The sequence below is a fragment of the Dreissena polymorpha genome, chromosome 4, assembly GCF_020536995.1.
Source record: "Dreissena polymorpha isolate Duluth1 chromosome 4, UMN_Dpol_1.0, whole genome shotgun sequence".
Taxonomy (NCBI): domain Eukaryota; kingdom Metazoa; phylum Mollusca; class Bivalvia; order Myida; family Dreissenidae; genus Dreissena; species Dreissena polymorpha.
The window spans coordinates 65,057,127-65,074,685 of record NC_068358.1 but is presented as its reverse complement, the minus strand read 5'-3'; the positions used below and the strand labels follow the sequence as shown (position 1 = coordinate 65,074,685).

The following is a 17,559-nucleotide window of genomic DNA, read 5'->3' as shown; positions in this document are numbered from 1 at the left end:
TTAGGCATGATGTGATGTATATTAAGACAAACAACAGTTAACCCTCTATTCGAAAAATTGAAGTCTAAATTAGGAGCAGTATTATTGTCATACTTGTCAATAGTAATGCACCTTTCAATATTTGAAATATTGCAATTTTTACTTGAACTAGATTTATCAAAATTGTTTTTACTAGGTGTCAAATAATTTGAACAATAAGCTGTTTTAACAAGAGAATCGCTCGCATGACATATGCAGACATTATTATTACATTCTATACATACATAATTTAGTGTATGGAACCTATTTGGAGAAAGGATACTGCTTGTTTGTTGTATAACATGCAATTGTCTGTTAAAATTGTCCTATATTGTAAACATCGTTGGAGCCAGGACTCGTCTCTGTCCTCGGTATTTCTTGTAGCGCCCATGGTAGTACGAGTAACCGCCAGCGCCTCATCGATTTCGATAGCACTCTTCGGCGCTGTGATTTAGCAGTCCACATACGGTGCTTTTTTTACCCTGTTGCCATCGCTATCTGTTAGAAAACGAGGCAATTTGAGGATGCTTCCATTTTCGGACCCGTGCTTTGTTGGTAGTTGTCGATTTATGTCTGTAACACGAGTACTATAGTGCCTTTTGCATTGAGATGGATGCCGTCTCGATGGCAGTAATGGTGGGCTGTGTTTCCATTGCCAAATACAAACGCCTGACGACAATAAATAACGCGTACTTCCAGGTCTTCTCCAGTCCGCTTTAATAATCCATTAAGCGGAAATACGTCAGAGTCCATGCGTGGACAAACGGTACATAGATATACTGTCCACGATTCCGATTTCTTCTTATGTCCAGGATTAGAGATTTAATGTCATTGTAAAGCGTAGATCGAGCAGAACCGGAAGCAGCATAGTTTCCCCCAGCATAAACAATGATGTTGTTGTATTTCGAAATGATTTTGCTACTCAGATTTGACTGGATTCCGCGAAATTTCTTTCCTTGGCAAGTAAGAACATCCACGCCCGTTTTCAAGCCAGACTTGTTTACCCCCTTCAAGATGGAGTCTCCTATGATAAACGTCTGTCCAGTTACTGTTTGGTTTAATTTTTGATCTTTATTTGGAGTATCATGTAGTTGAGAAACCACCGAAGAGCTGTCATTTGATTTTTCAGTATTGGGACGTTGATCTTTATTTTGCGTAGAATGTGCCTCCGGAACATTGGAAGAGCTGTCATTTGAATTTTCTGCATACGATGCAGTAGGAGTTGCCATGGATTTATTTAGCGATATTTCAGTTTATTTTGGTTGTGTTATAATATTAGACATCTGGTTTTTCATTGATTCAGAGAAGGATTGTCACCGTTTTAGAAGTCCCTCGTTCAGGCTGCACATTACCGTTTTAACAGATTCTGAATTTGAAGTAACATCTTTCAACTTATTTTTCATGTCACTAGAGCATAGATTGTGTCGATTTTTTAAACCACATACAATATCTTTTATTTCAGCGAGTTGCGTTAAGGTCTGTAGTATGTGATCCCGCATTTCACTTTTGAGTTCATTAATTTCACTTGAAACGGATTTTATAAAATCATTCAATATCTCATGGACATTCGATTTTGTGTTTTGATCAATTCGACGAGCATTAATTTCTTTTCGTATTTACTGAACTGACTCATTGAGGCGACGTAATTCTTCATGGCTATCCGATTCATTTTGATTCTCCGAAAGTTTAGATTCATTTTTGCTTATTGACATCAACATATTTGTTTAAGGCATTATTTACATCAGTTGTTGTTGTTTCGTCATTTACTAAAGTTTCCTCTGTTTTTTAACATCACTGGCAGGTGAATTTCCGTGAACTTATGAGAGTTTATCCCGTTGATTAAACGCGAACTTTTTGTTTGATACAAGTTTAATGTATAAATACCCTGTCGACCAGAGCTTAACTTGTATTGCGTTTCAACAACATTTCCCCGTCGGTCGTGTACCGGAACTTTGCAACCTTTATACAGAAGAGTGTTATTGCTGAAAAACTGATCCGCCGAAATCTTGGAAAGTTAATACATACCATATACATATACATGTATATAGTAAAAGTCGAAAACCTCCACCTGTCTCGTAATCAATCACATCTTCTTGATCGGTGGAATCCAACTTCTTTTGTAGTGACTTCTTCATATTTAGCGTGTAATCCACACCAACTGCGACGCCATCCGTAACATTTTTTAACCCCGCGGGTGCCGCTGTCCCAGCGAAAGGCACAATATCACTCATGTTTCGTCGTTTACTTCTGTCAAAAATCCACAAGATTACATTGTTCTATCGACTTTTTTTTCAGAGATTCTGTTTTTGTTCTATTTAAATATATTTTTAACCAGACGATTTAAAACATTAAAAACTTAATTTAAATTTAAAGAGTTTAAAAAAGTTGTTTAACAAATAATTACAGTTTTACCATTGACGTAATATAATTACAACTTACACTAAAGACAATGCCGGGCATCTTCCTCACACCTTTTAACTGTACACAAAAGTTACTTATGAAAATTTGAAAGCAAATGATGAGCTATTGAACCTTATGGCGAGTAAGTTGTGAAAATAACAACCTTTAAAGAATTTACGTGGTAGCAATTTAATTTCAGTATATGTATTTGTCGCTTTTCTACAGCCATGTGTTAATATTTGCTGAATAATCCCCTCGTAAGCATCTAAAAACGTGTTTTATAAGATTGTGAAATTGTTGCTGTCGTCTATCAAGTTTCATGAAAAGCGTGCGTGTTGCAACAGACCAGGTGCTGTAACTAAATATGTACGTGCAGTTCAGTTCATGTAGTATTTTATGATGAAGAATTTAAATCGGATTAAAATCACACGATAAGAAAGTATTGACCCTTTGAAACTATAGACAAAATACTTACATTTACGACTTAAACATTGCAGAATATGGTACGTTCATAAAAATATTGGTGGCGGGTGGGAGTGTAGAGGAGTTACATGTCAGTACGTGAAAATTAATAAATATGATTTGAAAATACATTTAATGAAGCGTTTAATTTCAGGCGAACAATATTACATATTTTTTTAATTTGGTTTGATTGGGAATTCAATACAATGCTCGATGATACCAATATATTTACATGTATTATTATAATTATGTTGTGGTTCATTCTTTGTAAGACTCACAGACTTTTCCGTAGCGCCAACTGAGATATACGTTGAATTTATTTTTTCATCTTTGTAATCATAAGTGGAGTTTGTGTGAATCATGTAGAACATTTATGAGAGATTGTAAATCAATGTCAGTTTCCTCCTTGATGTTAACAATTAAAAGAAAATTACATCGGTGTTTTTCTTTTCCGTGGCCGTTTGATTGGCCTACGTTCAAATGTCGAACTTCATGTCCTGTGACTGAAGGCAATATTCAAAGAGCGAACAAAATTTTACATATACAACCAATATATAAACAATATGTTCATTTATATGTGGTTAATTTTGGATCAATGTCATTGATGTTTAAGTAAGAAAACGCCAGTTCCTTATTCGGCTTGAATAAGGAAGAAGGAACTGGTTCCTTTTTCCGTATTCAGCAGCAAATAAGGAACTGGATTATAAATAAAAACAAAAATGTTTAAATGTACAAGAATAATTTTTTATCACATACATGTAAAATAGTAGTATAATAATAGTATATGCTTTAGGTTTTGTTGATGTGAAATTAGTATTCGAATTAGAAAGTATCGGATCGGTTTAAACAAGAAAACATATGCAAGCGCGAAGAAGAAACATGAATATGTAACGTAATACATAAAATAAATGTATTCGAGTTATTTTGCTTTGATTTACTTCAAAAATGTTTGCATTATTGTTCTTTTAAACCCTAGAACTAATATGTTACGCGTGAATAAGGAACTAGGAAAAAGGAACCAACTTATCACCCATACAACTGTGATGCCTTCAGCGCTTTGGTTATAAATCCCGTTGTAGCGAGAGTTTCGCAAGACCGTGAGAACGTTAAGATTTACCGGAAAACAATTGGATTTCCGAATGCGCAGTACGATGTAAACATGCTCGTGAGCACCGGTGGTTAGCGTGTGGCTATGGTATTAATTAGTGAAAACATCATTTTGAATGATTAAAAATCAAATTATAACGAAAAATCAACTTTTCTGATTATTTTTTTACTATAGGCCTATACATTTCTATGTAACAATATATTCAACTCAAAATCACCCGAAAACAGGGGGCGTCGCTTTAAACAGCAATAACTGCATCAATTACGCAGCGATTTCCATGAACATGGTTTTATTCAATGCAGAAATGAATTTCTTTTCTGGAAATGTATTGCGTGAATACAAAATAATATTGTTAGAATAGAAGCAAATAGTCTTTAGTAATACCACAAATCAAAACTATATAACAGAGTTGTGAAAATAAGAAATGTGTTTGTCAGAAACACTATGTCCCCTTCTGCGCCGCTTTGACTTTTTTTTTTACCTTTGACCTTGAAGGATGACCTTGACCTTTCACCACTCAAAATGTGAAGCTCCACGAGATACACATGCATGCCAAATATGAAGTTGCTATCTTCAAGATTGCAAAAGTTATGGCAAATGTTAAAGTTTGACCAAACCAACAGACAGGGCAAAAACAATATGTCCCCCACTAAAGTGGTGGGGGACATAAAAATGCGGTGAGTTGCCCGGATGTAGTAGAATTTGGGCAGACAAAATACGTATTGTATTTAACATTGAATAATCGAATTCTTACAATTTTTTACTAGAAAACTTTTCTCAAAGATTTTCTTCTAAGAATTTTTCTAACACATTTTAAGTTAATTTTGATAAGACGATTTTTTGTGGAAAAAACGTTCGAAAATACAACAAATTTCGTTCGTGAAACAATTCTGCAAAAGCGACGGTCTCTCTAAAACGCATACGGGAAACGCAGTCTGGCCAGGAGCTGTGTATGGTTGGTTCAACACACATCTTTCAAGTTCAGGGGCAAATTTGCTATTAGGCACAGCTGGCCCGGGCCTACAGTTTTTTTAAAACATGAAACAAATTAAAATAATTCAACTTCGAAAAACGCATTAAAATGTTGACCCTGAGGGGGTGAGGTGTTAGAAATTTGAATTTCATATTGACATAATCCTCAAACAATAGATTCTGGTCGTGTTCAAATGACATATCTTCCAATTATCAACTCTACTTCTTTCTATGTTCATAGATTCTAGCTCGCTTCTTTTCACGTGACTTGCTGTTACAAGTTTACATAGATCTACATGTAGATCTACTTGTTTCCCTTTAAACACTACACTAAGTTGTAATCGATTATCCCGATCCATTGACTGAATCCGGGTCGGTTCGGTCCCTTGTTGCCGACCAAAAACAAAATTTAGTTCTCTGACATCGAGATAAAACAGTTAAATATCAAAGAAACAGGCCAAAGTTTTATATTTTCTTATCTTACTATTTGTCTAGATATGCTTTAAATATCACCAAAGGAGTTATAGGATTTAAAATTTTTCAGGGGGATGACCCCCGGACCCCCCGTTTTCATGCATCATATCCGGGCCTACAGCTACAAAAATGCTAGCTACGCCCCTGACGTTCGATAGTTCTGAAATTCGACACGTCACGTGACAACTAAAAATAGTAACAGAGTAAGTTTTGTGAAACTGGATTGCAAACGCAATGAACGGACATCGATAGATAAACTCAAGTTGTAACGTGGGCATCAAGCTAGATCACAAAGAGAGGGAAGGTAAATAACTAAATATTAACAAGATATGTGTTTGTCAGAAACACTATGTCCCCTTCTGCGCCGCTTTGAAGCTATATATTTGACATTTGACCATGAAGGATGACCTTGAACTTTCACCACTCAAAATGTGCAGCTCCATGAGATACACATGCATGCCAAATATCAAGTTGCTATCTTCAATATTGCAAAAGTTATGGCAAATGTTAAAGTTTGACGCAAACACACAAACAAAGCAACAGACAGGGCAAAAACAATATGTTCCCACTATAGTGGTGGGGGACATAAAAAGTGTAAGACCAGGGGCTTCATAGCTAGATTGCCTTTAGTGGGGCAGGTAGATCAGCAGAAGTAGAGGGACAAGGGCATTTGGTGGGCAAAAAAATCGAAAACAGAAAGTGGCATAGTGACCAAGAGTGGGGGATACATACATAATGTGTCATGAAAGAAGCAATTGCAAAAAGTTAATAGAGCTGGCGAAAGATCTCACCAGAAGGCAAGGGAAGTTTGTTGTAGTCTTTCACTTTATTCATCCATATGGTTGACCAGATCAGAGGCTTTTCCTTACAAATATGGCAAAAAGAGCAAAGGCTGTACTGATGAAAGACAGGATGAGACTTTACCCCCCTTGGTGTGGGCAAACTCAGCAAAACTTGATATGGAACATCAAGGAGCTGGACGTGTATTGAAATATGAAGGTCATAGATATGGAGTATGCCCCCTTGTTTTAAGAGCAGGCTCTCGGGAAAAAGTTCTTGGCCATTGGGCAGAGAGTGTTGTTAAGTAATTCATTTCCCTAGTTTAGAAGGGACAAAGGATCCTAAATCCAGTAAGACGAATTCTGCAAGAGAAGCTCAAGAATGACTATTACAAGCTGTTGTATTGGTTGCCCAAAAGAGAAGAAGTCTAACAACGGAGAACATACATTGGGACATTAGCTTAAAATGGACTGACCGGGCTTATTCTTACGTGATTGATGCTCAGGATATTGCTGGAGTTTAACTAATCATCAATTTGTTTCTAGAATGACAAATTTTGAACACTTACATATACCTGTTTTATTGCCCCCTACCGGTGAAACCGGAGGGAACCTATGGTTTGCACTCTGTCTGTCTGTCAGTCAGTCCGTCACAATTTTCTGGATCCTGCGATAACTTAAAGTTCTTCATATTTTTTCATTAAACTTGAAACATAGACAGATGTCATTTTAGAGTTTATGCATGTCAATTCATTTTTTTCCTACGTCAAGAGTTCTGGTTGCTATGGCAACAAATATATATATATATATAAATTCTTTTTTTTCTGACAATGGTGGAGTTTTACCGGTAGGGGACCATATCGCTTGGCAATCTTTTGTTGCTCTTAGTGTTCATTTTTGTAAACAATTAAGTTCTTTAATTGAGTATATTTAAATCTTCATACATATAATTGCTCAATCTTTTGGTGCCATTTGAAATCCAGGAGCATTATGAGAAGGGGTAAGTTCACATTTCATATCGTCCTGGTTTGTGAATTTCCATATTTTTTTGCCTTTTTCAATCAATTGCTACAGTAGATTACAGAGATCAAATTGAAGAAAAGTGTCATACCTTTAACCAGCATCATAAATATGTACTTTATCTTCTTAATCCTTGCTTTAACTTAATTTATTTTTTAGCACAAATATGCATTAACGCCTTTTGAAATGGGTAGATTACCAGTTTGAAATATATACCTTATAGTAAATACATTCACATGCCCTGTATTTATGTTTAGATTAAACAAGTCTATTCTCAGTGTGACAAAAAAAAGAAATAGTTACAGTTTTCTGTTTTTAAGGGAATTATGTATTTTGTCGTAAGATTACATAATAATCTATTCTATGTATTGTAATATTGCAAATGACGGGTCAGTTTGCTGACATTGTTCATTTCTATTGGTCTGTTATTACGACACCATTGCTTTTGTAAGTGTCCATGTGGCCACTATAAATAATTTGGAATGCTGCGTTTTTAAGGCTTTTCTAACATCATGGCCAGAGGTTGACATATATTTGGGAGGCTTTTTATCACCAATTCAGTAATTGGATTTCAAAGTTTGTCACATCTTTTATTATCCCCCGCCATCGGCGGAGGGATATTGTTTTGGCGTTGTCCGTCCGTCCGTCTTTCCGTCCCTCCTTCCGTCCGTCCGGAGCCATATCTTGGAAGTGCTTTGACGGATTTCATTGAAACTTGATATTAGTATATATGGATACTAGGATGATGCACGCCAAATGGCATTGTACACCATCTGTTAATAACGGAGTTATGGCCCTTTGTATCTTGAATAAAATGCTTTTTTGAGTGTCAAATATAACACGTTTGTGTCCAGAAGCATATTGGCGGGGGATATCAATTCAACGAATTTGCTTGTTATTATTACACTGTAATTACATGCAGATCTTACCAATCTGGAAAACATAGTGTTGTACATAATAAGATGTTTATAAACAGTTACTGTCACTTCTGTATGTCACTGCATGACGATGACAACTACCCATTCAGCTACAGCACATTATAAAATAGCATACACTAATTTCTTTTTCTACCATTCCACAATTTTGACAGCTAGCAGCACTTTTGTAATATTTGATATTTCCATATAAGAACAACCATTGCATTCCTCTTGTGCTAGAATCTTGGCTGGTATGCTGAGGAAGTAGCTGATGATGTCTGTGTCAGGCTTCCAGAATTGAAAGACATTTGTTGGCTGCCACCTTGACCCTGCACGTGCATGTGCTGAAAATGTAATTTGGAACAAGGCTTGTTCTTTATCTGTAATCAACAACAAGAGGGCCATGGTGACCCTAAAGTTCAAGCTACACCAATTGCCAATGACATAAACTGGTAACCTAGCTTTTTACCACACTTACCGTAATTACTCTAAGTTTTCGGACACTCAATTTTCAGAAAACTCATTTTTCAGCCAAAATATTTATTTTTTGTAACTCTTCATTTTCAGACATAAAAGATTTCGTCCATAATTAATGACTCTAAATTTTTTGACAGTATATTTTACAGCGCTATTTTACCACATTTCTGCCCCGTTTGCTTATCTGATGGCACTCCGAGCATTCGTTATTGCGATCAGATTAAGGTGATAAAACCTTGCAGATGAATGCCTGAGGGCAATGGACGATAACATTTGGGATAATTTTATTTGGTAAATAACCATACATACCAGTATAAAACAATTCTTTCACCCAACAGCATTTGAAATTATATCATATTAAGGAAGAGTATGTTAAATGTTTAATTTTAAACACCATGCAAACATATATAAAAAGTAATTTATCTTGTATGGCATGCTATTTTACAAGCACATGCTATTTATTAGTCGTTGATACAATTGACGCAGAAAACATTGCATACCTGAATGCTATTGTCCATGCAATATTTTTACAGTTTCATTTAATGTTTGAACACATTTTTTTGTCTCTAAATTTTTGTACACCTGTATTTTTAAAAATATTTTTTGTATAAAAATTCTCAGGCACGAAAAAATTGTCCAAAAACTTAGAGTAACAAGTGTTGCGCGGTGCCGGTCGCAGACATATGCCCCCCCAAACAAGGCTTTGAATTAGTGTAGTGACCCCAATTTCTATAGGGGTCATCTACTGTCCACGGCCAATGGGCATGTGAAGTATCAAGCCAATCGGTCGATTTGTTGACGAGTAATTGATCAGAAACGCTTTTCCCACTTATTGTGCCAGTTACCATGACCTTTGACCTAGTGACCCCAATTTCAATAGGAGTTATCTACTGCCCAAGGCCAATGCACATTTGAAGTACAAAGCCAATCAGTCAAATCTTTAACAAGTTATTGATCGGAAACGATTTTCACACTTCGTGTGATAGTGACCTTGACATTTTACCTAGTGACCCCAATTTCAATAGGGGTCACCTACTGTCCGAGGCCAATGCACATGTTAAGTATCAAGCCAATCGTTCAATTGGTTGACAAGTTACTGATCGAAAATGAACTGATCTACCGACATTCAGGCTGATCTACCCACAGCTCTAGTGACCTTGACCTTTGACCTAGTGACCCCAATTTCAATAGGGGTCATCTACTGTCCAAGGACAATAAACATGTCGAGTATTAAGCCAATCTGTCAATTGGATGACGAAATATTGATCGAAAACGAACTGGTCTATCGACATTCAGACTGGTCTACCGACAGCTCTACCGACAGATCGACCGACCAACATCCAGCAAAACAATATAGCCCTTCTTCTTCAAAGAGGGGCATAATTACCGTATGTAACAACATTCAAACATGGCATTGATATTGTCAAGATAAATATTTAGACGGTCTAAGACCATGTTTTGTCAAGACAGAGAGTTAACAAGTTTTGTCAGAATTATGGAAGGTTTTCTAAGAATTGATCTGTTCACCTAGTATTCGGACTGAGCTTACCAAGATTCAGAATCAGCATATACATGGTTTAGATCAACATTCTCACCATGTATCATCAAGATTTAATCGTAAATGTGGTCTCTAGAGCCGGCTTTTGAGTGCCCAATACAAAAAAATACGGCAAAAAAGTAGGGATCATTTTAAAAACAAGAGGGCCTGAAAGGCCCAAAGTCGCTCACCTGTGATTCAAAGGAACTGACCTGTTCTGTGCAGCCCAAGATGTCATTAGAACAAAATGTTCTTACCAACTTTCATGACTAGTAAACACCCTGGCAGCCACGTTTTTCAACAGACCAGAACCATTTTCATACACATCCAAGATATCATTTAAACAAATATACTGACACAATTTCATAAACATTCATAAGTCCATATAAGGAAAAATGCCCTGTCCACTGGTGGCCATGTTTTTCAAGAAACTGGAACCATTTTCGAACTTGTCCAAGATATCATTGGGACAAATCTGACAAAGTTTCGTGATGATCGTACAATAAATATGACTTCTGAAGTGTTAACAGGGTTTTACTATACATGTAGCCATATAAGGAAAAATGCCACGCACCCTTGGCGGCCATGTTTTATCACCAACCGGAACCATTTTCGAACTCATCCAAGATATCATTGGGACAAATCGTCTGCCCAAGTTTCATGATGAGCGGATAATAAATGTGGCCTTTAACAGTGTTAAAAAGGTTTAACTAAATCAATGTATAGCCATATTAGGAAAAATGTCCCGCCCCCTGGTGGCCATGTTTTTCAAGAAACTGGAACCATTTTCGAACTCATCCAAGATGTCATTGAGACAAATCTTCTGACCAAGTTTCATGAAGATAGGACAATAAATGTGGCCTCTAGAGTGTTAACAAGATTTTACTATAGCCATATTAGGAAAAATGCCTTGCCCCCTGGTGGCCATGTTTTTCAACCAACCAGCATCTTTGAACTCGTCCAAGATATTATTGGGATGAATCTTCTGACCAAGTTTCATGAAGATCTGACAATAAATGTGGCCTCTAGAGTTTTAACAAGATTTTACTATAGCCATATATTGCCATATAAGGAAAAATGCCCCGCCCCTTGGAAGCCATGTTTTTCAAGCAAACGTAACCAATTTCGAACTCATCCAAGATATCATTGAGACCAATCTTCTGACCAAATTTCATGAAGATTGGACAATAAATGTGGCCTCTAGAGTGTTAACAAGGTTTTAACAAGGGAGTTAACTATTAGAAAGTATGCATGTACAGGTTACCTTTCTTTAACAGACTGTTTACATGTTTTCACTATATACATATAGAGAAAACTACCCCACCCCCTGGCGTCCATGTTTTTCCACCCATCATGACCATTTTCGAACTCGTCAGAGATATCTATAAAACCAATGTTTAGAATTTTTTTTTATAATGATTAGGCAAAAAATGTGACTTCTACAGTGTTCACAAGCTTTTTTTACTATATAAATATAAGGAAAATGCCCCCCCACCCCCGTCGGCCATGCTTATTACTGATCGGAACCATTTTCAAGCCCAACCGTCATATCCAGAAAACACATGTTCTGACCAAATTTCATGAAGATTGGACGAAAAATGTGACTTCTAGAGTGTTCACATGTTTTCACCATATACATATAGAGAAAACTGCCCCGCCCCCTGGCGGCCATGTTTTTTCACTGATCTGGACCATTTTCGAACCCGTCCGAGATATCAATGAAACCAATGTTTTGACCAAGTTTCATGATGATTGGGCAAAAATTGTGACTTCTAGAGTGTTCACAAGGTTTCTCTATAGCCATATAAGGAATACTTCCCCACCCCCTGGCGGCCATGTTTTCCAACGGACCGGAACCATTTTTGAACTCAACCAACATTTCATTTAGACAAACATTTTGACAAAGTTACATGAACATTGGGCATAAAATGTGACTTCTACAGTGTTCACAAGGTTTTTCTTTTTTTTGACCTAGTGACCTAGTTTTTGACCCAGCATGACCCAGTTTCGAACTCAGTTGAGGTATCAATGGGAAAAATGTTCTGACCAAGTTTCATGAAGATCGGACAATAAATGTGGCCTCTATAGTGTTCACAAGGCAAAATGTTGACGACGCACAACGGACAAAAAGCGATCACAAAAGCTCACCATGAGCACGTTGTGCTCAGGTGAGCTAAAAACTAGGGAAAAATGTTGATTAATAAATGCTTGTTTAGAACAATAAGTTTAGATTTTTTTTTAAAGTATATAACTAGACTCTAACTTCACTTGATTGTTCATGAATAGTATTTCCAAGGAACACGAGAACAGCGTGTGCAGTTATTTTGATTAAACATTTACCGAATGGACTGAATTTTATTGATGGGGGTTTGTTTACACTCAATGTTAATTGCTGTATTTAAGCTTTCATCTGAATTTTGGAATGTTTGACTGGTATTCATCATTTATTTTAAAGTGTTTTATGCAAATATAACTGCAAACAAGGGACAAAATTGTCACACAACCAGGTTTACAATAATAAAAAAAAAGTCTGAACAAGAGTGCCAAACTGTCACAAGATACGCCCGTTCGAAGGTTTTGGACACCATGCTCAATGCTTGAAAGTGTCCTCAAGACCTAGTTATTGACCCGGCATGACCCATATTTGAACTTGACCTAGATATCACTTAGATGTAACATCTGACTAAATTTGGTGAAGATCAGATGAAAACTACTTCAATTAAAGAGCCGACAACATGCTTAATGCTTGAAATGCACTATGTGACCTCGTTTTTGACCCGGCATGACCCATGTTCGAACTTGACCTACATATCATCTAGACACAACTTCTGACCAAATTAGGTGAAGATCAGATGAAAACTACTTCAATTAGAGATCGGACACCATGCTAAATGCTTGAAATGCACTAAGTAACCTCGTGACCTAGTTTTTGACCCGGCATGACCCATATTTGAACTTGACCTACATATCATCTAGACACAACTTCTGACCAAATTTGGTGAAGATCGGATGAATACAATTTGAATTAGAGTCCGGACAAAGTGGCGCCGTTGAAAATGCACTAATTGACCCTATGACCTAGTTTTTGACCCGGCATGACCCATATTCGAACTTGGCCTATATATCAACTAGATGCAACTGCTGACCAAGTTTGGTGAAGATCGGATGAATACAATTTGAAATAGAGTCCGGACAAAGTGGCCCCTTTGAAAATGCACTTATTGACCCTATGACCTAGTTTTTGACCCGGCATGACCCATATTCGAACTTGGCCTAGATATCAACTAGATGCAACTGCTGACCAAGTTTGGTGAAGATCGGATGAATACAATTTGAAATAGAGTCCGGACAAAGTGGCCCCTTTGAAAATGCACTTATTGACCCTATGACCTAGTTTTTGACCCGGCATGACCCATATTCGAACTTGGCCTAGATATCAACTAGATGCAACTGCTGACCAAGTTTGGTGAAGATCGGATGAATACAATTTGAATTAGAGTCCGGACAAAGTGATGCCTTCCGCCCGCCGCCCGCCCGCCGCCAAGGGGTTTCACATAATACGTCCCGTATTTTATACGGGCGTATAAAAAGGGAGACAATTCAAAATGTGCATTGTTACCCCCACCCTCCTTGTTTCAAATTCAATCTATTTATACTTGTAGCGACCTTGATTTCAATTTGAACAAGAGATGTGTTTGTCAGAAACACAATGCCCACTATTGCGCCACTTTGAAATAAATTTTCAATACATCATTTGGCTGGTTTAGAGATTTTCTCCCTTTTAATGCTTATTACTTCCCTTGGATTTGTTTTTTAGACCTTTGACCTTGAAGGATGACCTTGACCTTTCATCACTCAAAATGTGCAGCTCCATGAGATACACATGCATGCCAAATATCAAGCTGCTATCTTCAATATTGCAAAAGTTATGACCAATGTTAAAGTTTTGGGACAGAATGACAGATAGAATGACAGACAGACCAAAAACTATATACCCCCGATCATTCGATCTGGGGGCATACAAATTTACCATGACCTGAGAAGAAGGGAGACAGCTATAACATGGCACAACTTTGAAAAAGTTGTTAATGTGCCAATATATTTCTTAATCCTTCAATATATGAAAATGTTATGGCACAACAGATAACTTGTTTCATGGCCATCGCATCCAAAACTCTGTTCTTTACAATCACTAACACATTAAGGTCATTCAACTATGAAAGTTTCAGAGGAATGCCCCCAAACTTAAAGAATTAAACAAACAAAAATATGGGAAAATATATTTCATAATGCAGCCAAATTCTTTTCACTATGATCATCTACAAATTTTGTTTGAGCAAGAACCATACAAGTCTTTGCAAAACTAGTGACCTTGAGATGTGGTTAGGTTTTACACAAGGAGTATGATTTGAATTACTATTTGATGCCACATACTAAATATAGAAGCTTCGGGATCTGCGGTTTTAGACAAGAGGATTTAACAAATATTCCCATATAAGTAGGGCAAGGCAAGTTTAACACCTCAAGGCAAAATTTGAAAGAAATTTGTAAAGGACCACAATGCGATGTTACAAATAAAATACAAGAGTTCCGCGGTCGGAGATGACCGCATTGAAGCCGGATTTTTGATTTAAATGACAGGAAAGTACCTTTCGTGTTTTTGTCAATGCAATACTTAAATTACTGAAATATTGTTCAAAGGTCAAAATGAAATGTAAGTACTTTTCAAGGCATGAGCAAACCTTGTGTTATGTTTTGAATGCATGCATATACATGAACAACAATAACATGTGGTGATCTTCTAGTACTGGCCAACCTTTATGTCAAGTTTGAAGACTCTAGGTACAAGCATACCAAAGTTATAACATGGAATAAGAACTTTAACATTTTTACCTACCAAAGTTATAAGAACTTTAACATTTTTACATTCAAGGTCACAGTGACCTTGACCTTAGAATGAATGACCTTGAAATGACCAGTGGTCATCTAAGTGTGCTTGCAAACCTTCATGTCAAGTTTGAAGACTCTATGTCCAAGCATACCAAAGTTATAACAATTTTAACATTTTAACATTTAAGGTCACAGTGACCTTGACCTTCAAATGAATGACCTTGAAATGACCAGTGGTCATCTTCTAGTACTGGCCAATCTTTATTTCAAGTTTGAAGACTCTAGGTACAAGCATACCAAAGTTATAACATGAAATAAGAACTTTAACATTTTTACATTCAAGGTCACAGTGACCTTGACCTTCAAATGAATGACCTTGAAATGTCCAGTGGTTACTTACTAGTTCTGGCCAACCTTCATGTCAAGTTTCAAGACTCTAGGTCCAAGCATACCAAAGTTATAACAACTTTAACATTTTTACATTCAAGGTCACAGTGACCTTGACCTTCAAATGAATGACCTTGAAATGTCCAGTGGTTACTTACTAGTTCTGGCCAACCTTCATGTCAAGTTTCAAGACTCTAGGTCCAAGCATACCAAAGTTATAACAACTTTAACATTTTTATATTGAAGGTCACAGTGACCTTCACCTTCAAATGAATGACCTTGAAATGACCAGTGGTCATCTGTTAATCCTGGCCAACCTTCATGTCAAGTTTGAAGACTCTAGGTCCAAGCATACCAAAGTTATACCATGAAATAAGAACTTTAACATTTTTACATTCAAGGTCACAGTGACCTTGACCTTCAAATGAATGACCTTGAAATGACCAGTGGTTACTAACTAGTTATGGCCAACCTTCATGTCAAGTTTCAAGACTCTAGGTCCAAGCATACCAAAGTTATAACAACTTTAACATTTTTTATATTGAAGGTCACAGTGACCTTGACCTTCAAATGAATGACCTTGAAATGACCAGTGGTCATCTGTTAATCCTGGCCAACCTTCATGTCAAGTTTGAAGACTCTAGGTCCAAGCATACCAAAGTTATACCATGAAATAAGAACTTTAACATTTTCGAGCACGCCGCCACCCCGCCTGCCAGCCCCCCCGCCCGCCCGACAACATCAATCTATAAGCCGAGATTTTTTCGAAAAAAATCCGGCTAATTAAACGCCTTGGCTATTTGGTCTCAGAAAAGATGACTATGTTAGTTGTCAGTTTTATAACCCATTTTTGGGACCCACGACCTTATTAATTTACAAACTGGAATGATTTGAACTACCTAATGATTACTCCCATTCAGTTTTGGCACATTATGCCCTGCCATTCAGATGTTGTTTTAAAAAAAAGATGACAATTACACTGACACACGGATGGTCCGCAGGCATCACAATATCCCCTGAGCAAAACATGAGCTAACAAGAGCTCATCTATTTTTCTTTTTAAAGGTGAAGGGACCTATCTCAATACTTGAATAAAAAAAGATAGAGGGGTGGGGTGGAGAGGGGTGTATAGTGTGGGGGTGTGGTCATTTATTGCATTATCTTCCAAAAATAAGAAATAACAAGAGCACCACCTTGCGGGTGCAGACCGCTTATCTATTTTTCTTTTTAAAGGTGTAGGGACCTATCTCAATTTCAATCACAAAGGAGGGAGGGGTGGAGTGGAGAGGGGTGTATAGTGTGGGGGTGTGGTCATTTATTACATTATCTTCCAAAAATGCAAAAAAAAAAATTTGCGGGGGGGGGGGGGGATTCTTGGGTGGGATGGTTGGACGATATTTCAAAAATAAAATAATAAAAACAAATATTTGTGTTTTTTAACCATGCTTGAAAACAAGAGGGCCATTATGCCCTGTATCGCTCCACTGTTTTTTCTTTGCGAAAAAAACGTGTAATACGCATGGGTTGAAATGTACTCAAGCATGTGACTTTCTCTTTCTATCCCTCGTCCCACTGGGCGCTTAAAGTTGGAAGGGTGAACATTTTTATATATGGAAAAAGTTACTACCGTGTTAACTAAACAGACAAAAAAGCCCGGGAATTGTTGCACAGGTCCTTTGCTTATAACGTAGGTACATTTATCTCTCCAAAAGATATTTTCTTTCTTTCTATTTCACATATTTTTATATGCTGAAGATCAAATCTACGCATTTGATTTGAAACAGATATACAAGACCCATAGGAATCAAAATGCCTTAACCCTTTACCAAACAACACATTTTGGACTTTCCCAATTTGAAAGAGGTTGCAGACGTTAATTGAATTAAAATGGAATATGAAGGAAATGATCAGGAAGGGTAGAAATAATTGTGATAAAAGGAGAAATTGCTCATCAACCCACACATCCCTAAGACCAACAGGCCTGAGAATATTATGATAATCTAAAGATTATTTCTTTATATTTATAAATGTATTTAATTAAGTAATACATTGGACTTCTAAGATCAATTCATAACTTATATTAAGAAAATTATAAAATGGTCAGAAATATATATGGAT

General features: G+C 36.9%; 1 protein-coding gene across 5 annotated transcripts in view; it reads right to left on the bottom strand.

Annotated features, from left to right (window-relative positions):
- Window positions 1-8,120: 8,120 nt before the first annotated feature.
- The window catches only part of LOC127876286 (cyclin-dependent kinase 8-like), a 104,936-nt gene continuing 95,497 nt past the window's right edge, over window positions 8,121-17,559 (bottom strand). For all 5 annotated transcript variants that reach the window (XM_052421409.1, XM_052421407.1, XM_052421410.1 and 2 more), the window contains one exon: window positions 8,121-8,494. In XM_052421409.1, coding sequence (XP_052277369.1) covers window positions 8,387-8,494 — 108 coding nt within the window. In that variant the 3' untranslated portion in view covers window positions 8,121-8,386. The remainder of the gene's footprint in view (window positions 8,495-17,559) is intronic.